General features: G+C 36.9%; 2 protein-coding genes across 5 annotated transcripts; one reads left to right on the forward strand and one right to left on the reverse strand.

Annotated features, from left to right (window-relative positions):
* The first annotated feature begins 7,800 nt into the window (after positions 1 to 7,800).
* Positions 7,801 to 8,553, forward strand: LOC135673933 (NDR1/HIN1-like protein 2). Its single transcript, XM_065183334.1, has one exon. It carries the CDS (start codon positions 7,801 to 7,803, stop codon positions 8,551 to 8,553), a length of 753 nt encoding a protein of 250 aa, XP_065039406.1.
* Positions 8,554 to 8,889: 336 nt separating this feature from the next.
* Positions 8,890 to 14,256, reverse strand: LOC135674118 (basic leucine zipper 6-like). 4 transcript variants are annotated; one of them, XM_065183594.1, is made up of 6 exons: positions 14,118 to 14,256; positions 12,921 to 13,568; positions 10,386 to 10,461; positions 10,183 to 10,309; positions 9,396 to 9,564; positions 8,890 to 9,204 (listed from the first exon to the last, which is right to left on the reverse strand). In XM_065183594.1, exons 2-6 carry the CDS (start codon positions 13,490 to 13,492, stop codon positions 8,985 to 8,987), a joined length of 1,164 nt encoding a protein of 387 aa, XP_065039666.1. In that variant the 5' UTR covers positions 13,493 to 13,568; positions 14,118 to 14,256; the 3' UTR covers positions 8,890 to 8,984. The 4 variants fall into 4 exon arrangements, with proteins under 4 accessions (XP_065039666.1, XP_065039665.1, XP_065039667.1 ...); XM_065183593.1 differs by having other exon boundaries at positions 14,096 to 14,241; XM_065183595.1 differs by lacking the exon at positions 14,118 to 14,256 and adding an exon at positions 13,671 to 14,067.
* Positions 14,257 to 27,628: the final 13,372 nt, after the last annotated feature.

Below are 27,628 nucleotides of genomic sequence, written 5' to 3' on the forward strand. Positions count from 1 at the left end.
TCCTACTGTCGAAGAAATTTGCAAAATCAGCATCTAAATATCCAGTTACTTCAAGCTGATCAGATTTCCTGTATGTGAGCATATAATCTTTTGTCCCTTGTAGATATCTCATTACTTTCTTTACAGTTTTCCAATGTTCCATTCCTGGGTTGCTTTGATATCTTCCCAGCATTGCAACTGCAAAACTGATATCTGGTCTTGTACAGGTTTGAGCATATAATAGACTTCCAACTGCGCATCCATAAGGAATATTCTTTATTTGATTCTTTTCTAAGTCATTTCTTGGGCACTGGTTTTGACTGAATTTTTCACATTTAGTAATAGGCACATCATTGGTTGAGCAAAGCTGCATATTAAATCTCTCCAATATATGATCAATATATCCTTTCTGAGACAATCCTAATAATCCTTGAGATCTATCTCTGAATATCTCAATGCCAATAACATAGGATGCCTCATTCATATCAACCATCTTGTTGAGAAATATCTTGGTTTCGTGCAATAAACCAAGATCACTACTGGCAAGTAAAATATCATCCACATATAAGACCAATATAATAAACTTGCTCCCACTTACCTTCAGGTATATACACTGATCAACAGTATTTTCCTTAAATCCGAAGGAAGTAATGATATTATGAAACTTTAAGACCATAAATGGATTTTTTGAGTTTACAAGCCCAACTTTCTTTTTCCTTTTCTATGAATCCTTCGAGTTGTTCCATATAGATTTCCTCATCTAGATCCTCATTCAGAAATGCTGTTTTCACATCCATCTGATGCAACTCAAGATCATAATGAGCTACTAATGCCATAACGATTCTCAATGAGTCCTTTTTAGAAACAAGAGAAAAAGTCTCATTATAGTCGATGCCTTCCTTCTGAGAAAAACCTTTGGCCACAAGTCTGGCTTTATATCGTTTGATATTGCCCGTTGAGTCGCGTTTTATCTTAAAGACCCATTTACAATCGACTCTTTTACAATCATTGGGCAATTCAACGAGATCCCAGACATCATTCTGTACCATTGATTTTAACTCTTCTTTCATTGCATCATACCATTTTTCAGAATCGTTATTTTCTATAGCTTGTGAAAACGATAAGGGGTCTCTTTTTATTCCTATATCATAATATAATTCTTGTAGATATACAACATAATCATCAGAAATGACATGTTTCCTTTTCCTTTGAGATCTTCTCAAATCTGCCAATTGTGATTGTTCTACAAGATTATCAGCGGCGACATCAACATCATGTGAGAGTTCTTGGATGTTATTTTGTTGTTCACCCTAATCAATACTCTCATTGATTTGAGGAACAACAATCTCTCGGACAGGAGATGATATGGGAGAATTAACCTGACTCTCCTCAATATCAAAATTAACCCTTCGAGATTTTTCACTCCCACTGATTTCGCCATTTTCTAGGAATTTTGCATTACCAAATTCTACTATTCTCATACTATGATTAGGGCAATAAAATCTGTATCCCTTGAATTTTTCTGGATAACCAATAAAATATCCTGAAATAGTTCTTGGCTCCAATTTCTTTTCATGTGGATTGAATACTCTTATCTCTGCAGGACATCCCCAAATATGTAAATGTCTTAGACTGGGCTTCCTACTAATCTATAACTCAAATGGAGTCGATGAAACTGACTTACTAGGAACCCTGTTCAAGATGTACATAGTTGTCCTAAGAGCTTCACCCCACATCGACTCAGGTACAGAGGAATAACTCATCATGCTCCTAACCATATCCATCAGAGTACGATTTCGCCTTTCAGCAACACTGTTCTACTGTGGCACACCTGGTAATGCATATTGAGCACAAATACCCTGTTGTTCTAGGAATCTAGCAAAATGACCAATATTCTAACCAGATTCATCATATCTGACAATTTTAAATTTTCTATCTAATTGTCTAATTTTCTATCTAATTGTCTAACCAGATTCACCATAAAATTCACGACCTCTGTCAGATCTGACAATTTTAAATTTTCTATCTAATTGTCTCTCAATCTCATTTATGTATACTTCAAGAGTATCAACGGCTTGAGACTTTTCATGTATTAGATAAACTTTGCCATATCTGGACAGATCATCTATAAATGTGATGAAATATTTTTCTCCACTAAAACAAGAAATATGGAGTGGTCCGCAGATATCAGTATGAATAATCTCAAGGAGTTCTTTACTTCTTGTGGCATTTTTCTTTCTTTGTTTAGTTTGCTTTCCCTTAATACAATCTATACAAATATCAAAATCAGTGAAGTCTAAATGTTCCAAAATATTATCCTTCACTAATCTTTCAATTCTTTCCTTGGAGATATGCCCCAATTGTCTATGCCACAATATAGAAGAACTTTCATTATTGAAACTATGTTTCAATCCAACACTTAATTGCAGGGTCATTAGTGTCTTTGCAAACTCAAGATCCAAATTAATTCTGTACAAACCATCACACAGAATTCCAGAACCAACGTTTATTGAATTGTAAAATATGCTGAGTTTGCCACTACCAAAAGAAATACAATATCCTAACTCATCAATTCTAGAAAGAGAAATCAAATTTCTAGAAATTGTAGGGACATAACATGTGTCAACAAGATCCATCAAGTGACCCGTCTCTAAGCGTAGACGATAAGTTCCCATTGATATCACTTTCGCTTTAAGACGATTTCCAATAATAATGAATCTTTCATGTTCTTTTGGTTTCCGAATTGAAAGAAATCCCTGCATGTTATTTGTAACATGAGTTGAAGCACCGGAATCTATCCACCAAGTGTTAGAAGGAACTTCTGTAATGTTCGATTCGAAACATACAAAGGTCGAGTTAATACCTTTCTTTTCGAACCAAGTCTTGCGTTTAATGCAATCCTTCTTCACATGTCCTTTCTTGTCACAAAAGAAGCACTTTACAGTAAAGGCTTTCTTTTCATTAGTCTGTTTAACATTTCCAGACTTAGCAAATCTCTTTGATGGATGATGCTTAACTTTCTTTTCTTATTACCACCTCCTTGAGTAGTCGTCATGACATTATATGAATTTTCCTACCTTAATCTCAATTCTTCCTGAACACACATGCTAGTCAACTCATTCAAGTCTCACTTATCTTTATTTGTATTGTAGTGAATCTTGAATGGGCCAAACTGAGAAGGAAGAGAATTGAGAATAAATTACATGAGGAAAGATTCATCAACATTCATACCTAATGTTTTAAGTTTTGCAGCTTTGTCAGCCATATTGAGAATATGATCCTGAATTCCTCGAGTACCATCATACTGAGCCATAGTCAGTTCTTTCATCAATGTGCCAGCCAATGACTTATCAGCAGATTTAAATTTATCTTCAATAACCTTTAAATATTCCTTTGCGCTAATTACAATCGGTAATGAAGTCTTTATGTTATTTGCAATTGTCATTCTTATGAACATTAAACTAAGCCTATCAGAAATTTCCCAAACCTTCATTTCATTAACTTGTTCTGCAGTACTTTAATTAGTCAAGTCTGTAGGCTTTTCAACAAGTAATGCTAGATCAAGATCTAATATACCCAGTGTGAATTGCACATGCTCTAACCATTCTGAATAATTTGATCCAGAAAGTACAGGGACACTAGAAGCATATGAATGTATATGCGGAAGTACCACTACAAAAAAATATATAACAACATTAATGCTTTGAGTTTGTCAAAAATTGATGAACTATTGATATAATCTATATTATACCTTTGGGTGAAATATTGACATATCTAGTGTTCACTCAAGAATATTTATGGAGGACTGATACCATCCTTGAGGAATAGGTATTGTTACCTTTGGGTATACAACCCTAAACTGCAATGATATCTAAAATAGTATCAACCTACCCCATCACATAATTATTTGAATTAGATTCTCCTTTGGGATTATCTAAATCTCCTAATTATATGTGTCATTATGAATATTATTTCCTTAATGTCATTTAAGACTAATTCTTTAATATTATTTTATAAGTCATTAGTCTAGGTTACTTTGGTAGCTTCAAGACTAATACAATGATATAAAATAAAAATATCCTATAAATGACAAAATTTTTATTGTAATTCATATCACAAAAGTTTATCATCCTATGCCACTTTGGCAGCTACTAGTCAGATAAAACTTAGGGAAATGAATTACAAATAATATTCATCAATTTATTTAACTTTTGCTAAGTAATTCAATAATAAAATGACCATAATAATTATTGAATACTAATGCAAAACAGTTCAATAATAAAGAACAATAATAATTATTGAATATTAATGCAAAACAGTTCAATAATAAATAACCATAATAATTATTGAACAATAATATAAAAAATAGTTCAATAATAAATAACAATAATAATTATTGAACATTAATGTAAAACAATTCAATAATAAAATGATCATAATAATTATTGAATATTTATGTAAAGCAATTCAATAATAAATAACCATAACAATTATTGAACATTAATGCAAAGCAATTCAATAATAAATAACAATAATAATTATTGAATATTAATGCTAAGCAATTCAATAATAAATAACCATAATAATTATTGAACTTTAATAAAACTCATATATGATAATTTCAAGCATATACATGTGAATAAATAAATAAATATTCCAAAAACAATAATTGGATTTTAATTTTATTTACCACATATATAATGAATAATTCATATGAGAAAACCATAAAATAAACCATAATTTATATTTTTTTTAATCAAAATTAAATCCAATCAAATAATCAAAAATATAATCATGATTAAAATTAATCATAATTATAATAAATGATATTTATCAATTTTTATAATTGAGAATATAACCTAAATTTCTCAATTTCATAATGATAAAAACCGAAAATATTTGATAGGATATAAATCGAAAATATGCGAATGGCAGAACTGTAATTTGGCAGAAATTAGACCCGAGGGCAAAACCGTAAGTATGTTGACAGAACATAAACTGTAATTACGATATTTGCAAAGGGTAAAACTGTAATTTTTTAAAAACCCTAGCCTCGAGGGTAAAACCATAATTATGCCAAAAACCCTAATCTGCCTTCGTCGCCGCCGCCTGCGCGAGCGGCGCTGCCGCTGCTGCCTACGGCCTGGCCGCCTGTACGCGGCTGCGGGCTGCGGGCTGCCGCCTGTGCGCGGATGCTGCCTGTACGCGACTGCGGGCTGTCGCCTGTGCGCGGCTGCCAGCGACCGCCTGTGCGCGACTGCCAGTGGCAGTTCTAGCCTGTGCGCGGCCGCTGCCGCCACGGGGCTGCTGCCAGCGCGCGGTCGTCGCCTGTGCACGGCCTGCTCATGCACGGCCGCCACTTGGGCTGTCTACCTACGTGTGGCCGACCGTCACACGGACGGGGTTCTGTGATGCCGTGTGGGGTTCTGTAATGCCGTCGCACAGACGGGGTTCTGTAATGCCGTCGCGTGGATGGGTTCTGTAATGCCCGCGTACGGGACGGGTTCTGTAATGTCCGCGTACGGGACGGGTTCTGTAATGTCCGCATATGGGACGGGTTCTATGATGTTCGCATATGGGACGGGGGACGAGTTCTATGATGTCCGCATATGGGACGGGTTCTGTGATGTGCACGCTACTCGGCGTAACCGCAGATTTGCAGCGAGGTCGACGGTAACCATTACTGCTTAGCAGTTCTTGGAAGATAAAGGTAATTATGCATCGTAAATTAATTTACAGATCTAATGCATGATTTCAAAAAACTGGGCTCTGATACCAATTGTAAGCATAAAGATCTGTAATTATGCTATGTTAATAATGCGGAAATAACCTAAATGCCAGGATTGAAATCAATGCATAGATCTAATTATACGATGCGTACCTTTTGATGCCATCCGTTCAGAAATCTTGTTTGATCTGCTAAGCACCGTGATCCAAGATTACTGCAGCCTCTGTCTTTAATCCGATCGCGGTGCGGAATCTGTAGGGAGTGCGGAGAGTAGACCCTTTCTCTCTCTTCTCCCCATACAGATTGATAGATTTGGGGAGAGGGTTTGGGGAGAGAGTCGAGGAGAATAACTGAATCCCTCAACGGAGAGAATCGCTCAACGGAGAGGCGAGAGCAGAGGGTCTACGATGAGATCTAAGAAGATTTTCTGAAATATCTGAACGGAACCCTATGGGAGGTAAATGATTAATTTTAAGAGGGAAGAAGGTATATGGAGCTTTTAAGGAGTATGCTCTATTTGGAAGCTGCTGCTATTCGAGAGAGAAATCAATGTGACTTTACGAGAGGGAGTTCATCGACGAACTGATCGAGATTGATTCTTAGTTTCTTTCTCATATTTTATTAGGAACCTTCATTGTTCATCGGAGCATTCTCCTTACGATTAGAAATATTGAATTTGATATCTATTTGGAGAGGAAAATGATCCTCCAAGTTTTTCTTTGCTAATCTTCTTCAACATTTAGGGTGAATTTTATACTCGTTTTAGAAAGTAATCCTTTTTTTTGTTTTAGCAAAAAAAAAAAACAAAAGACAAAAACGAGAGAGAGAGAGAGAGAGAGAGAGAGAGAGAGGTATCAAATGCTCTACTAAACTAGATAAGCTCACGGTGTGAGCGTTGGAATCATGAAGCGAAAGATTATATGTCATGGGAGATGCTATCCAAAGGTTCAACCAAAAACACCAGTCATTTAGTCCCTTACAGACCCAATAAAAATAGTGCAGCTCTCAATTTAGGCTTGTGTCATCTTGAAATAAACATCATTCTCATTGACACACACTATCATATTACACAGCCCAAATCAAGAAAGAAAGGTAGGTGGTTTTATGATTGGAGAGAACTATAAAGTTCATGGGAGAATATTTACGCATCTCTACCTTGTTGCTATCGTCCTATGTGTCCTTCTAACCACCAAAGGCATGAAGATTGAAAAGAAAAAAACAATGAATATGGGAAAATAATGAGTTCTACCAAATAAATTTTTTCTCCCAAAACAATTTCCAGACTTTTTTCTCCCTCATAATAATGTTTTTTTTCCTTTCTTTGCACACAATCTCCAACAATGCTAACAAAAGAGTAAAAAAAAGATCAACATAAAGTTCCAATTGGACATAAAATATATAGTTAAATAGACCAATTTAAATATTAAACTCTTGCTACATTAATTTATGTAGTATATAGGATGATCTTTTTTGTAATTTTGATAGACGGATTTGAGATACCAACAAAACATAGTTAACGCCGTTCATTAATGAACGGAGAACTTCCATCGGGTCTATGCACCAATCCTTTTTAATTCTAGTTTTATATTTTTTTTATTTATGAAATTAAGGATTTAGGCTCAAGATTATTCATTTTTAATCCTAGCAACTCTCTAAATTTGGAAGTTATCACTTAGAAGGTTTTCGCTCAATCAAATTCCACCCTATTGTTCCTTTGATGTCAAGATCTATTTGGAATTCCACCTGTTCATTTATTTTGTTTGCTTGAACCCACACATAAATTTGCTATCTATCTTCAGAGATACAAATGCTAACCCTTTATCACTTCAAGTTTCTCAATAAAACTTTACATATTAAGTATTATTTAAATGATTTTAAATATATATATATAAAAGATTCATCCTAAAGGTAATAAATATATTATTCATGATGTTGTTTACGTGTAAGGAGATAACGGTCATGCTGTGATCCACCGTCCGATCGTCCATCAGCGCTTCTTTTAGCCCACAACGAAATCGGCGGCCGCGCGCTTTCGTCGTTTAAATCGCGTCGCTTCGAAACTACTCGCTCCCTCCTCTCCCTCCCAACCCTCCATGACTCGCTCGGCCGATCCGATCCCAGTCGTCACCAGCTACCCCGCCGGCGCCGGCTACCCCAACCCCTACCCTTACGTCTACGGCGCTCCTCCCCCGCGGCTCCCGCCGCACGCTGTCCCCTACTATCCCTACGGGGCCGGCGCGACTCCGCGGCCGGCGCCCCCTTCCGAGCCGCGCAGTACCGTCTTCCTCCGCAGCCTCTGCGCCGTCATGATCGCCTCCTTCCTCGTCCTCTTCGTCTTCAACCTCGTCCTCTGGCTCGTCCTCCGGCCCAACCTCCCCGAGATCGCCGTTTCCTGGGCCGCCGTCTCCGGCTTCAACCTCACCGCCGCAGCCCAGCGGCTGTCCGCCGATTTAAACTTCTCCCTCACCTTTCACAACCCCAACGACAAGTTGGGCATCGACTACGACGAGATCGGCGTGACCGTCCTCTACGACTCCGAAATCATCTCCTATGCCCCGATCCCGCCCTTCTATCAGGAGAATGGGAGCACCACCGCGGCCGGTGCCCGCCTGTTATCGGCGGGCGCGAAGGCGATGGACTGGGATCGGAGCCATGGCGACGGGGCCCTGAACTTTGTTTTCAGGGTGTTCGCATGGGTGAAGTTTGGGTCGGGCGCGTGGTGGACGAGGAGGGACGCCGTGATGGCGCACTGCAAGGATGTCCGCATCGGGTTCGGTAACGGGACGGTGGCAGCGGCCGGCGATCTGGTTGGCCCTTCGCCCAAGAATTGCTTGGTTTTAATGTAAGCAACTCCTACTCTTCATCGTTCTTTTACAAGGCCAAGGTTATGTAAATGTAATTATGATTGTGTAATTACTGCATACAACTACGTCTATCTCGTTCTATTTACTATTGACTATCTAATTATCCATCTCCCATGTCATTTGTATCACAATGTGAGTGATTGTTTATCATCTTATTTTTCTATCAATAACATTACATCTAAAAGCTTTACCTATTTAGACGACACATGCTCTATTGATTTATATTCAAACAACACTTTTCACGCTCCTCACATGCTTCAACATGGGAATTTTGAATTAACCAGATCTAGACAAATTTTGAACAGGAAACTGAGACTATGTTAAATTTTGTAATATATAGAAAGCAGTGCAGAGATTTTTACCTGTTGAATAGAAATATGATGGGAGTCATTGCTGGACTGAATTAGACCCATTCACAGACATATTAGGTGGTAATTACCATTGTGTGCAAAAGCATGGATCTCAGAGAACAGATAGTAATTACTCAGATCATGGCTAGTAGCTGTAGAGATGACATCTGCAAGAGTGCAAACCTTGACGTCATAGTTCAACATTTTTCCTTGCTCACAGTTCCAGGTAAATGACACCACACGCCGAGAAAGTGTAGTCTTCGATCGTTGCCACAAAAATACACTGATGAGCAAGAAATTTTTGCAACAGGGGAGTATGTTAGACTTGGAAGAGGCTTAACTGACAGTAGATTTAAATCTAGAGCTTGGGAGTCGAACTTAGAAAAAAAAATCCCATGTCTTGAGTTCTCAACCCCAAGGAATGATAGGATTCTCATTTGCCAGTGCCCTAAACTATGCTTCACAGAAACTTACCTACCACCAAGATTGAGCTTTCCCAAGTCCAACATCTGCCAATTTATCGGCGAATGATCTAATTCAGAAGGGTCCATCTCAAAACATGCAGCCACACTTTTGCTTCTCCGGTGGCGCCCACAAATCATTCTCAACCTCTCTGCTTCATTCTTCAGAGACTGATGTTGACCTATCAAAATCCGCAAAGGTTGAATCAGATTTAAAATTTTAAAAGAAACTACAAGCAGCATCAGAAGGTATGCAAGTGATTGTATCTTTTGAGGATGACATAATGTATAGAGTTCTAACATATAAAAGTCCAACAAATGAATCTGCAAGATGGTTGAGGTAAAATTATGCTGATGAATGCCTAAGAAATACACAGAAGATAGGTAGACAAATGTTGTAGGCTAGTATGACATCAAAACTGATATTTTCCCAGAAATAATATGTATCTAGTTAGGTTTTTTCATAACATGCATGGTAACTAGCACAGCTTGAAGAGTTCACAAGCTTCATCCCTCTTTACTACAGTTTTTGCCAAGGACAATAAAACTATCCACATATATTCCAATATCCAGATAACAGACAGGACTTAGATTTTTCCAACATTGAAACATATTAGGTACAGCTGACTAGAGTTCCAACTTGTTCATGAACATCTTGCAGCAATCAGCAATATCAAAAGATACCTTAATCTTTAATAAATGACCTTAATCCTGATTTCAATATAATTAGTCTTTATCTTTTTCTTAAAGGTGTCCAAAAAATTTACTGAAGCAGGAAAACAACAAAGAGATTGGCATACCATCCTTGATATTTTTTTCTTGTCGAAGACTGGCAATCTGCTGCCTTAGTTTCTTGTTTTCCATGGATAAAGCAAGACGGTACTGAAACAGAGAAGCAACTCTAGTGGCCAAATCTGCTCCCAGTGTCTACAAAAAAAGGTAAATAATGTTTCCATCAAGAAAATCCAGGGTGAGAAATCCAAAGCATGAACTGCATGATTACCTGAAGCATGTCAACAGTTCTCTCAAGCTCAGCAATATATTGGAGTTTACGAACCCTAGATCGTTGACCCGAGTGCCTGCAGAAACTTCTGTATCTCAGAATCGCAACAATTCACATAAATTGGGGAAAGATACTTCAGAAGACTCGTATACTTGCCAAATAGATAAGGACAAGATGAAACAAGAACTTCAGCAAGGAACAAGACATTAAAAGTCATATAAGCTGTTAATAGCTGCCATATGCAACATGAATTATAAATGTGAAAAGTATTACTGGAGAAATCAAGACTATGGTGAAAAGAATTATAGTACAATGTCTAAAGGACCAAGCAGGGCCCATTTGAAACACACTTGTTCTCTGAAATTGTCTATTAATTTGACAGTTCTTTTTTTCAAATTAACCAACTGGAAAAACAACCACTAAAAGGAAAAGCTTTCTTGCTATGACAAAAAAATCAACACATTGTATAGTTGATACATGAATTCCAGTTACAAAGGTTAAATAAAAATAGGGTACTTGGCACATGACTTTTGCTTCAAACATTTCATACAAAAGTGCTATTATGTAGTGTATGAACTATATGACATGATAGTGAATCACAAGCATAATAAAAATAAACTAGACATTCTGCATAAACAGTGTTGGTTCTTCAGAATGATTGCATCACATTGATACATGCTATCCCGACATCTCATGTTGCAAATGATAACAACACCCACCAACTTTCTTCGCTATATCACAGGATGAGTCACATAGTACTTGGCAGTGCCAACCCATCTTACGTGCGTAGACATAAATTTCAATCTTTTAGTTCATCAAATCTTATTTGCAAATACCCAAACAAAGTCTCACTGCATAGAAGTATCTTAAGCAGTTCCCTGACTTTTTGAGAAAGCATCTAAACGGATGATGGATGATGATCAGCATCAAAATAGGGGCCTTCAATATTCGCAGGGTCAGGATCTGGATGATGATCAGAATTGGAGAGGATAGTGATTGATTCCAAGTCAACTGACTAGGATCACAGGATCTTTTTATCTTTTTATTGAAATAGCCAAAAAGCAAAAAGAGAGCAACAAGATTAATTGGAACTTGGAAATCAACTGGGTTGGCTAAGATCAGCAGAGATTGGCATGGCCAATCAAGATTTGACAGGATTGCTTAGGCTGACAAGATTTGTTTTGGAAATCAACTGGACTAACCTGGGATCAGTCAAGAAATCAGTGGATATCATTGATCCCCAAAAATCGAGGTCCTTTTTTTTTTTATCTTGGCTTGTCTCAAATTTGATCAGCCAGATCAGGTTGGGATCAGTCCGCCTTACTAACCAAGGTAACTTCATGTATCAATGAGAAAATTGTAATCCCCAATTGGAACTACATGCTTATGCTAAACTAGTGGAATAAAATCTGGATGAAAACTTAGCTAGCAAATGTGTCAGTTTAAGAACATAATACATTGATGAAAAGTTAACACTTCATATTAAGATTAATTCACCCATCTTCTAAACCCCAGTCAGCAACTTCATACATTGGCTTAAGAATTCTCCACATGTTTACTAATGGTAAAAATAATGATTTCTACATCTTTATCCTAACGAATTTTGTCATGCTTGATCTATGGAAAATGTTGAAGCTGCCAGAATTGCAATCCAAAGGATATTTGACATGATATATCATGTTGATTTTTCACAACAATGGCTGCCTTTCAGTATCATACTGTGATGATCAGATGATGCTTGAGGAACACCAGTTACTTGCAAAACAATTCAATAAAATGAGTGTCTTGGATCCTTGAAATGAGACTGGCATCAGAAACAAAAGGGAAACAGAGCATAAAATAAAACGATGGAGAAGAGATTACCACATTGCCAATTTAATGCAAAGCCTTAGTTAATAAGGATGTACAGAAGAATAAGTTTAAAAGAAGGCAAATGGAAATCTTTCAGCAAAGTGATTGATGCAATGAAGCAAAATCAATGAAAAATGGTTCTATATCAAAATAATAAACTTGAAAGGAGCAAGACTATAAGAATATGTATAAGTTTGATAGATATATAGTGTGGTAGGAAGTTTCAGATGGAATTCCTAAAGCCAGAATAGCACCAAGTCAACTTTCCCTTAAGTCCTAAAATGGATGCATAAGACATGCATATGCAAAAATGTCATAACTAGGAGGTCCAAAAGCCGACACCCCATATGTAGGGGAGGTTGCCCACAGCAACATTCCACATGATCTCCCAGTTGTTAAAGCACAAGACACAGGAAAAAGATTCTCATAGTAATTCTGCTCATATTGAATACAAAAGTACTTCTGCAACTAATTAGATTGATATATTTTAAAGGCTATGGATTTTATATAATATTTATTTTCCGGTGACTAAACATGACAAAAGAGAGAAAGAAAAGATTTCCACAAAGCATCTAAGAAGAATTTTTTTCTAACATGACCGCAAAATCACTGATTTTTCTGTCAGATATGGCTGAAAAAGAATAATATGAGAAGTATGAATGGGTAAAATAGAAACTGGTTCACCTTCTTTGTAACTTGTGAGAATCAGGATTGGCTAGAGGATTATAATCATCTTCCATTCCGTGTGGCTTGCTTGTAACAGAGGTGCTTGGATAATCCACAGTTAGATACTGCAGTGGGTTGCTAGGAACATTTTCCAGCAGCGCAGTCACTATTGAGCTCTCAGAGTCGGTCAATTTGCTCCTTTGTCTAGGGGAGTTAGGGCCAAAGACCCAGCTCCCAGCCTCAAACCCACCATCAACTTCGCTGGCTCCCGCAGCCTCCAGCGACTCATGGAGAAGACTGTCAGACAAAGCATCTTCCTCATTGGCCGGAGATATTGGGCCTTGGAAACTTGTAGCCACCTCCAGGAGTGATACTGGATCACTGGAGGATCTCCGCAGAGAGATCCCTCTATGACCACTTGCCGGTTCTGCCAAGAGATCATCTACCCATGATGGTGGTTCATCCATGAGGTTCTGTGCATACGATCCAGTGTCGTTCTGTGGGGTTTGAGGTGCAGAATCGGATGCTCGGCGAGGCACCCCCTTGCTCTGAAATGGGCAGCGAGGAGGAAGGGGGGCTGGCCAAGACATGGTGAGATAAACTACATAAATCCTTTCCTCTATTGCCTAACAATCACCCATCCAAATTGCTCCATGTTTTTTTCTTCTGGAAAGAAAACACGCACTATGAACATGCATGTTCATTCATAGGGCAAGAAACTTGATTAAAAAAAAAAAAAAGTTCCCAGAAGAACGCATTGAAAGGAACCTTCAAGAACGAGAAGTCAAACAGAGCAATGTGATTGATTCCATCACAGCAATCCTATTCGTCAAAAGAACACACCGAAGAACAAGTAAATCCGTTCAGATCAATAAAAAAGACGCTTCTGATCTCTCCATTTACTCATTAACAGCCATTGCCATTCCAAAGGGTGGAGATAAAAAACCCTAGCGATCGCCAACGAAACGCGCTGCAGAACAAGGCGAAGCTCCAAGAAGTACAACCCTAAAGGACAAGACTGGACGAGGCCAAAACACGGCCAATGAAACAGTGACCCTAAACTCGCATCAGCTGTGACCAAAACACCAAAATGGCGACCGTGCCAGCAAAACGAAACGAAGCAAAACACCACAATACGACGGAGAGATCGCGAAACAAAAGGCAACAGCTGAGAGGAAACAACATGAGAAAACCTGGAAACGGATTCGAACTCACGGCCGATCCATCGGCACCGAGTTGGGAGAGAGAAGTCGTCTTGTGTTTCGGGAGAGGTAGAGAGGATTCGGTTCTCGTCTCGGCGTTCACTGGCCATACCCATTAACTCTTTGGGGTTTTTTGTGGGTCCCAGCCCGCTTGTTGTATCCAGCATCAACTTGAAGCGCCGCTTTGGCTGGCCGCGTGAAGAAAGAAAAAGAAAAGGCAATATATATATATATATATATATATATATATATGATCAATTATCCCCAAAAAACAAAAAAAAAATTTACTATTAGGCTTTTATCGAATAGTAACCTCTCCCTTCTTAACATTGATGCAGTCGGTTGGTCATTGTCAAATGCAGTTGTCATTCCATTGGTTTAATTTATTGTATGGCTTAGACAAATCAGCTGCTACGGGAAGTGATGGGCATAACATTGGTCTTATGTTGTAAACGCAGTGCAATCTCAAAATGGGTTTACTTCATGTATTGTTTTCGAAATCCACCGTAACCTCTTAGCCACTGACAATAAACAAAGTCAACCATGTAGGTATTAGTTTGGGCACCAGCAACATCCTCCTATATGGTTATATTTTATTTAGAACGGAGAGAAGGCATATATATATCATGTGCTTCTGCCGTTAAGTAGCTCTACATGCAAAAGTTAGATCATTTCTTTTCTGATTCGCTACCTCTTTCTACTTCTGAAACTTCTGTTTTGTTAATAATCAATCCTTCATGGTTGCTTGCTACTCATGGAAATCGCAATCAGTTCTCTTAGGTTAACCACATTCCGTATCTTATTTCTTCGATAAGACAGTTTAAATACACCCTTCCAGCACATTTCATCATAACCATCAGATAATTAAATCACAATTTTATTAGAGTGGAATATTGTGATTGCTAATCCATCTATTACACTGCTGACCGAATGAAAATGAACTTGGTGACTCTTGTTTTTTTTTCTTTTTATAATTTCATGGGGAGGCTTGATCTAAGGAAAATAATGGAAAGTTAGATAGCCAACCATTAAAAGACCACAACACAACAATTCGAATAGAAGCATCGATACATTGGGAGGATAGAGAAAGTTTCAAGACATTACTGTGGATCAGGATGGAGCATATACCTCTTTTTTTTTAACCTCATCAGATGTAGTTTAAATGTGTCGCTTGATGCTTAAGCCTATTTTAGTTGATCTCCTTTTCTAGTAATTATTTGTTTTTATGGAAAGTATTGTTTATTTGTTTGACTGGTTTCGTTATGATTTGTCCTTTTAGCAACACAACACTGAGCAACGTTACAGCTATGAGAAAGAAGACACTTGGTTATTAATTGCGTCTTTGATGTCCGAAACAAAACGTGCTAACATATCAATGTGTCCTCCTAAACTTTGATTCTTATACCAAAGACACCATTAGATGTGAAAAAATTTGATGCATGCCTAACAGATTCTTTTATAATCGATTCTTTTAGGTTCAGATAGAGTCGCTTGAAATTTTAATATCATTCAATATTATCGTTAAACATCTATTTATAATCGATTCTTTTATAATTATTAGGTAATTTAACAAATCCTCAAATACCATTCTAGTCTATCGATTTTAATCTTTTAAAATCTTTTTTTTCTATTGAAAAAAATTATTATAACGAAATAATTTTTTTTTATATATCAAAATGGTTCCTTATCAAAATATCAATTTGTTATCAAAAGTAAATATTAACCAAAGTAGTATAAATAGTAGAATAATAAATCAGTCACAAAGTGAGATACTAAAATTTTTAGGTAAAAAACCTAATGCGGAAAAAATTATGGGACTGTGATCCATTTCAAACTTCCACTATCACCAATAATGATAACATGTTTATAGTAAATCTTCTCTATAATAACCAAAGGATCACAATAATATCAAGAACACGGATCTTGACTCAATATTAACATATCATCATCATCAAAGATGGATTTTATAAAAATAAAATTTTAGATCTCACAAAGTGGGTATGGCTCAATGCTCAAATCATCTAGTATAAACCTATATATAAGCTGGACTCAACAATTCTCCCCATCCAGCTCATATGGTAGGTTGTACTAAGCTCGCTCTTCGCCTACATGCTTCAAGCTTTTCTTTAGGTAAAGATTTTATCAACATATCTGATTCATTCTCATTGGCATGCATATTTTTCTAGTGTAATTCTTTTATCTCAAGCACATCACGAATCTAATGATATCTAACATCAATATGCTTAGATCTAGAATAGTATGTTGAATTCTTGGAGAGATGAATAATACTCTGATTGTCACATTAAACAGTCCTTTCTGTTTCAAGCTCAATTCTTATAGAAATTTTTTCATCCACAAAGCTTCCTTGTAGCTTCAATAATTAATATATATTCTGTTTCTGTTGTTAATAGAGTAACACAATTCTGCAACTTAAACTGTCAAGAGACTTCTTCCCTTGTAAATGTCATCAAGAATCTCGAATTGGACTACTTAGAATCAATATCACCTATCATATTTGCATCTGTGTATCTCTCTAGCACAAGTTTATCACTGCTAAAACATAAACACAACTTAGAAGTATCTCTTAGTTATCTTAATATTTATTTCATTGCTACCCAATATTCCTTATCAGGATTAGAGAGAAATCGACTAATAACTCCAATTGCATGAGCTATATTTGGCATAGTATAAACTATAGCATACATCAAACTACCTACTGCAAATGAGTAAGGCACTCTGGACATTTCTTCTTTTTCTTTCTCACTTGAAGATATTGTTTTAAACTAAGCTTGAAATGACCTGCAAGTGGAGAACAAACTGTTTTAGTTTTTCTCATGTTGAATCTTTCAAAAACTTTTTCAATGTAGGTCTCTTGAGATAGCCAAATTTTCTCTTTCTTTCTATCACGAAAAATCTTTATGTCAAGTATTTAATTTACCGATCACAAGTCTTTCATGGCAAAAGACTTAGCTCTCTTTTAAGCTTTCCAATTTTACCAGCATCATGGCCAACAATCAGTATATCATCAATATATAGTAGGAGAATAATGAAATCATCATCTAAAAATTTCTTTATAAATACACAATGATCAGATGTGGTTCTATTATACCCTTGGCTCATCATAAAGGAATTAAACTTCTTGTACCATTATCTAGGTGCTTGTTTAATTCTATATAAGTTTTTCCTAAGCTTACATACCAGATTTTTTTTTTCCCTTGACTTTGAAACTTTTTGGTTGCACCATGTAAATTTTTTACTAAGTCATAGATATGGTTCTCAACAAAGATTTTATTTCTTCTTGCATGGTTTTAACTCACTTATTCTTATGCTCATATAGAATAGCTTCTTAGTATATTTCTAGCTCTCCCCCGTCAGTAAGTATAGCATACTCATATGAAGGATATCTGGTAGATGATTATCGCTCTTTTGTGGATCTTCTCAATAGAATCTAAATTGGTGGTGGAGGTGCTTGTTCAGTTGGTTCAATATCATCAACTATAGGAGTATCATTATTGACATTCTCAGCACAATCTTCTTGTTCATCTCCCTATGATCATTATGAACTATAGGTGAAGGAATTGGACCCAAACTCTAAGGAATATAAACAAAGATTTTGGCTTCTCAACATTATCAGTATCATCAAACAATTGGTCTTCAAGAAACACAACATCTTTATTTCTAATAATCTTCTTGTTTACTGGATCTCATAATCTGTGCCCAAACTCTTCATGACCATACCTCAAGAAGATATATACTTTTGCCTTATTATCAAGCTTAGACCTCTCATCTTTCGGAATATGAACAAATACTTTACACCTAAAGACTCTCAAGTGATTATAAGATATATTTTTTCCTTTCCATACTCTTTTTGGAACATCACCTTTTAGAGGAACTTATAGAGAAAGATTTATCAGGTCAATTGTAGTTCTCATAGCCTTCCCCTAAAGTGACTTAGGTAACTTGGCATGGGAAAGTATGCACCTAATCATTTCTTCAATGGTTTTGTTCATCCTTTTTACCATACCGTTCTGCTAATGAGTTTTATGAACTATTTTCTTAAGTCTAATACCATGAAACTTGCAATAATTTTCAAAATTACCCTTGTACTCGCCACCATTATCTACTCGAACACATTTTAGCTTTCTGCCAATTTCTCTTTTAACACTGACATGAAACTCTTTGAAAATATCGAGTACCTACTCTTTAGATTTCGAAGCAAAAGCTCAAACGTTTCTAGAATGGTCATTAATGAAAGTAACAAAATAAAGAGTACATCTAGGAGTTCTAGTTTGCATAATACATATATCAGTATGAATTAAATCAATAACATTTGATCTTCTAGATGATGGATATGTATAAAAGGCAACTCTATGTGATTTTTTAACTAAGCAATGATCACAAGATTTAAGAGATGTACCTTGTAAGTCTGGTAATAACTACTTTCTAGCAAGAGTTTGAAGTCCCTTCTTGTTGATATAACTAAGCCTCTTGTGCCAAAGATTGATACTTTCACCTTTCTAAATTACATTAATCTATCCTTTATGTAGCTTAACTTCCATGACATAAAAAGAGTTTAGTTTATTTCCTCTCACCATAATTAGAGAATATTTAGTGAGTTTCTATTTACTTTCACCAAAATAATGTGTAAATCTCTCATCATTAAGTCTACATATAGATATCAAGTTAAGACGAATATCTGAAACATGTTTAACATCTTTGAGTATCAATTTGCTCATAATACTAGTCTCCAAGTAAATATCTCCAATACCCACAATCTTAGATATACCACTGTTTCCCATTTTGACATTACTAAAATCACTAGTAGTGTCAGATTTAAAGAAATCACTATGAGAAGTAACATCAAATAAAGCACCAAAGTTAATTATTCAGTTATTGCCCTGAGCTACAAGACTAACATAATCATCATCACAAACAATAATGATATCACCTTCAACAGTAACTGAATTGGTTTCTTTCTTATTTTTCTTTCTTTCATTCTATTCTCGCTTCTAAAACCTACACTCTTTCTTCATGTGACCTAGCCTATTATAGTAGAAATATTTTATATCTTTTCTAGACTTGAATCTTCCTTTATAATCATCTGGATTTCTACTATGACGTCTTCTATGTCTTTCTTGTTTTTCAATAACAAATGCACTAGAAAAAGATTCTCCCTATTCTTTCCTTCTGGCATCTTTATTTAGCAAATTATCTTTAATCATATCTATAGTTAGAGTCCCCTTTGACGTTGAGTTACAAATTATCACCATATACGTTTCCCAACTTTTTGTAAAAGAGCTGAGAAGTAATAATCTTTGCATATCATCATCTATATTTATTTTTATAGCAACCAACTTATTTGCAAGACTCTAAAATAGACTTATGTGCTCGACAATATTACCATCATTTTTATATTTCAAATTTACAAGCCTTCTGAGGAGAGATATTTTAATTTTCACTATTTTTTCGCAAAGAGGTTTTCTATCTTTTTCCAAACAACTTCAGCTCTGGTTTCATCAGAAATATGCTCATGCAAATTTATATTCATCCATCTTCTAATATAGGTAATAGTTTTTCTACGTTGAACCTCTCATTCCTCATCTTCCATAGTAGAAGGTTTATCTTTAACTTTAATGGGCTTATACAAATCTTTATAATAGAGCAAATCTTCTATCATATGCCTCCAAGTAGAATAATTTGACGAGTTCAATTTAATCATACCATTTGACTTTTCCATTTCAATCACACAAGAAAAAAAACTAGCACCAAAAAACCTGGCTTTAATACCACTTATTGGGAAAAACTATAATAGCGGAATAATTCTTTCCCCTCTTTGTGTATCAAAATGGGTTCCTCGTCAAAATATCAACTTGTTATCAAAAATAAATATTAACCAAAGCAGCATAAATAGTAGAACAATAAATAGTCACAAAGTGAGATACTGAAATTTTTACATGAAAAACCTAATACGAGAAAAACCGCGAAACCGTAGTCCACATCAAACTTCCACTATCACAAATAATGATAATATGTTTATGATAAATCTTCTTTAGAATAACAAGAGGATAAATCATCATTATCAAAGATGAATTTCATGAAATCAAAATTTTAAGTCTCACAAAGTGGGTATAGCAAGAAAATACCTTAGAGAGGATAAACTACATATCGATACCGTTAAGATTATAGAACTTGTTGTAAAGATTCTTCACATAAAATTTGAGTCAAAACGAAATTTAGTTGCTCGATTATCTAGCAAAAGCCTCAAAAACCTTAACTTTTTCTCTCCCTTTCTCTCTCTCTCTCTTTCTCCGTCACTATTCGCTGCACACACACCTTCTCTACCCTCCTCACGTCATGCAGCCACTTTTTTCTTATTTTTTTTTTTAATAAATCAGATTTGGGCTCAATGCCTAAATCATCTAGTCCAAACCCACATATGGGTTGGACTCGACACTTTCAGCGTATTAAATCAAAATTTAAAATCATTAATTTTCATGTCTTATAAAACTGATAAGAGGTCCTTTTTATTTCTATATCATAATTTAATTCTTATAGATATATCATATAATAATTAGAAATGACACAACTTCTTTCTCTTTAAGATATTTTCAAAATTATCAATTACAATTATTCTATAAGCTCATCAATAACGATATTAATATTATATGAGAGTTTATCAATTTTATCTTATTATTCAGCTTTATCAATTCTTTGAGTGATGTGAGGAACAATAATCTCTTGAATGTAATATAATAAAGAATATTAACCTATATTTTCTTAATATAAAAATTAAATTCTGAGATTTTCACTCACTAATTTGCTATTTTCTAGGAATCCTACATTATTAGATATAACTATCCTTATATTATAATTAGGGTAATAAAATATATATGTCTTTCAATTTTTTTAGATAAATAACAAAAACTCATAAATAATCCTTGAATCTAAATTCCTTTCATATGAATAGAAGAATCTTTCTTTAAAATAATTCTAAATATGTAAATGTCTCAAGTTGGGTTTCTTATTGGTCCATAATGTTAGGATCGAGAGCACTAAGAGGGGGGGGGGGTGAATTAGTGCAGCGGAAATCTTACAGCGATTAAAAACCAAAAGCTGCGTTCGTTCAAAAACTATTATGATGCAAAAGCTAATTCTCAGTTTGTATCTAAGTGCAGTTTGCGTCTAAGCGCAGATTGCGTCTAAGCGCAGTTTTGCGTCTAAGCGCAGTTTACGTCTAAACTCAGATTTACGTCTAAACGCAGTTTTACGTCTAAACGCAGATTTACGTCTAAATGTAGATTTACGTCTAAACGCAGTTTTACGTCTAAACGCAGATTTACGTCTAAACTCAGATTTACGTCTAAACTCAGATTTACGTCTAAACGCAGATTTACATCTAAACGCAGTTTTACGTCTAGACGCAGATTTACGTCTAAACTTTGAAACTCGTTTGTATACTCGCAGAAGGCAGTATGCAGTTGAAATCAAGACGTAAACGTGAACTGAGATCTGATGATTGTGCGAGGAAAGCCGATTTATGTCTGAATGCAGTTTTACGTCTAAATGTTGAAACTCGTTCGTAAAATCGTAGAGGACAGTTTGCAGTTATCAATAGGATCAAAATGTAAGTGTAAACTGCAAAGAAGCTCGTTCGTAAAAGCACGGAAGACAGTTCTGCAGAATCAAACGTAAACGTAAACTGTAATGTATGAAAATACGAATTTACGTCTGAATGCAGATTCGGAAGAACAGCACTTAGAACTTGTTCGTGAAAGCGCAGAGAGCAGTAGTAATGAAGGAGGTTTGTAGTAATGATAAAGTGCTCGAGAATAAACGCAAACCAGAGATTTAGAGTGGTTCGGTCAGCCTTGACCTACTCCACTTTTGGCTTCCTCCACCGACGAGGTTGCCGACGTCAACTAGGGGCCTTCCTTCAATAGGCGAAGGCCAAACTGCCCTTTTACAATTTCTCTCCTTTTGACAGGCTCAGGAGACAACCTTTACAGACCTTTCTCTCCTCACTTTACAACTGAAAACTTGAAGAACAGAAGGAGGAGACTTAAAGGCTTTACAACACTTTTGAGCTCTTAGAATCACAGAAAAGATCAAGATTTCGGTGTGTGTCTGTATCTTTTCAGTGCTGAATGGGTGGGGTATCTATAGGCCCCAACCCAATTCAAAATTCGAGCTCAAAACCATCAAATCCCGGAATTCCGGGATCAGGCGGTTGCACCTCTTGACTGGAGAGGTTGCACCGCCTGGCAGAGCTCGAAGACTGAGCTCAAGCGGATGCACCTCTCTGTCAGGGGTGGTTGCACCTTTCTGCCAGAGCTCGAAGACCGAGCTCGGGCGATGCATCACCTGTCCAAAGAGGTTGCACCTCTCTGCCAGAGCTCGAAGACCGAGCTCGGTGGTTGCACCTCTCGGCAGAGCTCGGAACTTGAGCTCTGGCGGTGCTACCTCTTGACAGAGGAGGTTGCACCGCCCAGTCTCGCTTGGAGACTGAGCCCTGGGCGGTTGCACCGCCTGGCTGGAGCGGTTGCACCGCCCAGTCTCGCTGAGAGACTTAGCCTGGGCGATTGCACCGCCTGGCTGGAGCGGTTGCACCGCCCAGTCTCGCTGGGAGACTTAGCCTGGGCCGTGCTACCTCCCTGCCTGGGCGGTTGCACCTCCCACAGCTACTTGGGTTCGAATGGGTTGAACCATTCGACCCAACTTGAGTTCTTCAGGGGCCCAATTGCCCCAGGATTAAGCTAATGGGATCACCTCCCATTTCTAACTTAATCACCGTGCTAACTACGATTAAATCTAAGACAATTTCTGCAGCTTTGCTTCGGTACGTCAATCGCTTCTTCCGGCGAGTTTCCGGCGAACTTCCGTCGATCATCCGATGAACCCTCGGTGATGCTTCTGCGGACTTCCGGCAAACTCCTGGACTTTGCGACGATCCACTTGGCGAGTTCCGACGAGCTTCGCTTGGCAAGCTTCTGGACTTCTCGGATCTGTTCTCGCAGAACCTCCGACGACCGTCCGTACTTCCGTCGAACTCTCGAACTCCCAACGTGATCATGAACTTGACTCCGGCGCAACTCCTGCTGCTTGTCTAACTTTCATCGTAGTTAATCCTGCACAACAAAACAAAACTTCGATCGAGACAATTAATCCTAAGCAATTAACCAAGTTGTCCGACATGTCATTGGTCCCTCGACGCTTCGTCCGATTCTTCGGCGCATCGTCTTCTTCTGCAGCCTATTGCCCAATCGGCCAGTCGACTCCGCAACTCCGATATCCTTGGCACAATACCCGCTCTTCTTGGCCCGATGCCCGAGTCCACGGCCCGAAGCCTTCTGTCGATACGTCGACCGATCCACCGGCCCGACGTCCAATCTTCTGACATGTTCCTTCGGCACAACATGATTTTCCTGCTTTAATTGTCTCATCCTGATCGAAGCATCCTGCGTCACTCAAAACGCAGATTAAATCATAAACATATATCAAGTAGTTTCATCATCAAAATACGAGATTCAACAATCTCCCCCTTTTTGATGATGACAACCACTTGATGACGGAGTTAAACTTAACTCCCGGAGTTTAAACAAACTCCCCCTATCAATATGCCATATTGATAGAACCTTGAATTCAAACTGAATTCAAGTCATTGCAATATTCATCATGAATACTTGCAACACGTCAACATGAACTTATGCATAAACTTATGCATCACATGTCATGTCATCAACATACTTCTCCCCCTTTGTCATCAACAAAAAGGAGAAGTACTACGATCAAGTGTGTGTGATATTGGTTCAACTCATTGCATGAAAATCATAATATCAAGTTTTATCATCATGCAAGTTTGCTAATATCAAATACCAACATGAAAAATTGCGATGTAAGCTTTTGATATCATAATGCAAACATTTCAAGTGTTTATCAATTATAGCATTTCATCACATGGTATAATACAAGTTTGGCAATCATAGCATCAATTCATATATCTCTTAATGATGCAAGCATTGCAAATATGGTAATCATATCAATTCATATATCTCTTGATGATGCAAGCATAGCATCAGTGTTCATAGCATCAATTCATATATTTCTCATCATGGCAGTGTTTATCAATTCATATATATATCTCTCCCTTTGTCATCAACAAAAAGCATAGTAACTATGATACCAGAAAATAATAATAGCAAGCTTATAGAGGAATTTTACATAGATTGCTTTAAATACTTCTTCCCCTTTGTGTTATAATCCATTGTAAAGATTTTGCAAGATGGAATACATACACATGAATCACTTCATCAAATCTATTTCAGAAACTCAATTTTCATGAAGGTGTACGAGAAAATCTGTTTCATAAATAAGATGCATTCGGACAAGATTTTGCAGATTTTCACATATAATCATGGAAATCAAGTGATTTGATCATACAATATAGTCCGAAAAAAAAAAAAAAAAAAATTTAACAAATTTATCTGTTCGGACACATCAACATTCCTAGTTTTCTTCGAATGAAATTAAAACACAAGATTTTCAGAACTTTTAGTTTCAAAGCACAACATTCTTAATTTGGACACATTACAAACAGTAATGATAAGAAGTGAGTATCACAAACAGTAACTTTTACCACAATAGATGTTTACAGCCAGTTCATCAGAAGTGAGTATCATAAGAAGTTTACAACAACAACAGGTGTTCAATAAGTTCATTGATGCGGTGGAAAATTAAAGTGCCTAAACAAGGAGTCAAATTGACTATGAATTTGCTGCAGCTCAGATAGGATTTGATCTTGTCTTTGTTCAATCCGTTCTTGTCTCTGTTCGAATCGATCCATACGAATCCCAATTTCTTCGATGGATGTATGAGTTTGCTCAGCTGGATGTGTTTCCTCAAGGGGAAGGATCGGAGGAGATTGAGTACCCCTAAATACTGGTGTTTCCGGTTCTGGTTCAGATTGAGGGTGATCTGTCCTTCTAGGGAGTCTAACCCAGTTATCGTTTCTATAGTAGCATCTTAGTCGGTGAAGTAGATTTTTGTTTATTATGCTGTATCGATCTATTTTCATTACTTCTTCTTCTGGTGATATTAGAATGTCGTAAGCTTTTATTATTTTAGTGATTATACCACCATATGGGAGCATCATATCTTTCTTAGATAATTCTAACATATTTTGTTGAATAAGATAGCCGAGACAGATGTCATGTCCCTTCAAGATAGAGTACATAGTTCCTAATTCTAGTTGACTTATTTCATCATGATGGTATTGTTTAGGAAGAATTATACTAGTCATGATATAATGAAGTATCTTAGTGTTCAAAGGCAATAGATGTTCACAACTTTTAGGAACCAATGCTATGTTAGGATTGGCAAAGATTGTTCCTAAGGCTTCAACATAGGATGTTCCAATACTTTCATCATCCCATGATCCTCTAAAGTAGAGTCCTATGCTTTTTATGGGAATGCCTATCATATCACAAATGAATTTATCAGTGATTGAGATGTGTTGTCCCAAAAGATAGGTGGACATTCTTCCTTCATCATCTATTTGTATGTTATTGTAAAATAATCTAACAAGCCTAGGATAGATGGGTTCATTAATCTGCAAGATTGGAAGTAGATCTAGGTTCGCAAACCATTGGATGGTCTCTAAGTCTCTTAGTTCATTTAGATCTACGTATTTTCCCTTAGCAATACATCTAAGTTCGAAAGAGGGAAATTTTTCAGCATGGTATTTTGAATCGAAAAGAGTGAAATCAAACTCTTCTACTAATCTCCTCTTTCCCTTGTCCCTTGAGGATCTTCTAGATCCCATCACTACTGCTTTGTGAAATCTTCAAGAGAAGGAAGGATTCTTGATGTTTTGCTCTGAAAATGGGAGGTATTTGGAAGGCTTAGAGGAGTGAAATGGGAGTGGAGGAGACTTGGAAGAGTAGAGGAGGAAATGGGGGTGAGTTGGGGTCGGTTCCATAGCCGGCCCTAGTGTGGGTTTAAAGGGCAGAGCTGCTGGCGGTTGCACCTCTGGCTGGAGCGGTGCAACCTCTAGCAACCCGTGATAGCTGGAGGTGCCACCGCCAGCTGGAGAGGTGCCACCGCCTGCAGCCAGTGAGCACCTAATATGATTTGATTAGGGAGCCTTTGCCTTGAGGAGAGTTTCAGAGCAATTAATGTTTGTTACGTGATTTCGTATGAGTTTTTATTTAAGGAAGAAGCTCTTGTACGATCAAGATAGATCTTTTAACGTGCATACGTATGTTTGTTTGGTATCCCTTTTAAGATCATGACATATTTAGTTTCTACAAGAATTAATTCGTAGATGAACGGGTTTTGAAGATCAGGGGGGTATGTGAATTTGGATATCATACGTTTCTAATAAGGTTGTATCGTATTTGTGATTTCACAACTTCCACTTGTTACTTAAGCGTTGCGAGTTCCTTTTTGATTCTTGGTTTATGACCATTGAGAGTCAAGGAGCAGAATATTATTTCTTGCTCCGGCCTAGACTTTTAATGTTTTTATATGAAGGGATAATCTTTAGGAACCCATTTGCTTTTGGGTGCCTCATAAATAGATCTACATTTTCTATCATGTTGCATAGAGTTTATCATGGTTCCTTTAGGAACCCAAATTAATTTGTTTGGACTTATTTTCTTGAATGGACAACAATGTGTCTTGTGTCCAGATTTGCAACAAAAGTTGCACTTGGTTTGGTGTTGAACATGTAAGATGGAGCCTTTTATGAAGGTGGTTGGATTTTGGTGAGGATTTCTCACAAATCCAATTCTGCTCCTTTTTGGAATGTGACCCTTGTTTGCAAGGATCATGTTTAATGACTTGCTACCAACCTCGAATTTCTTCAAGGTGTCCTTGAGTAGCAGGTTTTCTTTTTGCATAGTTTCTAAATCATGACATTTGATACATGAATTTAAACTATCATGATGTTCGACTTTTAACTTATCAAACTCACAAGTAAGACTATCATGCATCTTTTTCAGCAATTTATATTTTCTACTTATACTCTTGCATTCGTCAAATAAGTCATTGAAGGCATCTGATAATTCATCGAAAGATAAATCAGCATCTATTGAATTTGTTACCTCGTCTTCGATGGCCATTAAGGCGTAATGAGCAACTTGCTCGGTGTTGGACTCCTCTTCCTCAGATGCGCTCGAATCATCCCATGTTGCTTGAAGCGCCTTCTTCTTTGTTCTTTTCTTGACTTGGGGACAATCACTCTGTAGTGTCCCGGCTTTTTGCATTCATAGCAGATTACTTGGTCCTTTTTGGGTTCAAGTTTATTTTTTGCATCATTCTTGAACTTGTTTCTTTTAAAGAACTTTTTAAACTTTCTTGTTAGAAGTGCTAAGTCATCATCACAGTCCTCATCACTTGAGTTTTCTCTCAAGTGGCATTCTGAAGTTTTGAGTGTCATATCCTTCCTATTCTTTGGAAGGATGTCTTCTTGCTCTTCATGAGCTTTACAAGTCATTTCGTAGGTCATTAGTGACCCGATTAGTTCTT

The sequence above is a fragment of the Musa acuminata genome, chromosome BXJ1-5, assembly GCF_036884655.1.
Source record: "Musa acuminata AAA Group cultivar baxijiao chromosome BXJ1-5, Cavendish_Baxijiao_AAA, whole genome shotgun sequence".
In the NCBI taxonomy this organism is placed as follows: domain Eukaryota; kingdom Viridiplantae; phylum Streptophyta; class Magnoliopsida; order Zingiberales; family Musaceae; genus Musa; species Musa acuminata.

Excerpts from the sequence above, each read along its gene's own strand:
- LOC135673933 (XM_065183334.1), top strand. The coding sequence starts at position 7,801 with ATGACTCGCTCGGCCGATCCGATCCCAGTCGTCACCAGCTACCCCGCC.
- LOC135674118 (XM_065183594.1), bottom strand. The coding sequence starts at position 13,492 with ATGTCTTGGCCAGCCCCCCTTCCTCCTCGCTGCCCATTTCAGAGCAAG. Across the intron at positions 10,462-12,920 it reads TCTCACAAGTTACAAAGAAG|GCACTCGGGTCAACGATCTA; the intron begins GTGAACCAGTTT and ends AAGTTTCTGCAG. Across the intron at positions 9,205-9,395 it reads AAGCTCAATCTTGGTGGTAG|TGTATTTTTGTGGCAACGAT; the intron begins GTAAGTTTCTGT and ends CTTGCTCATCAG.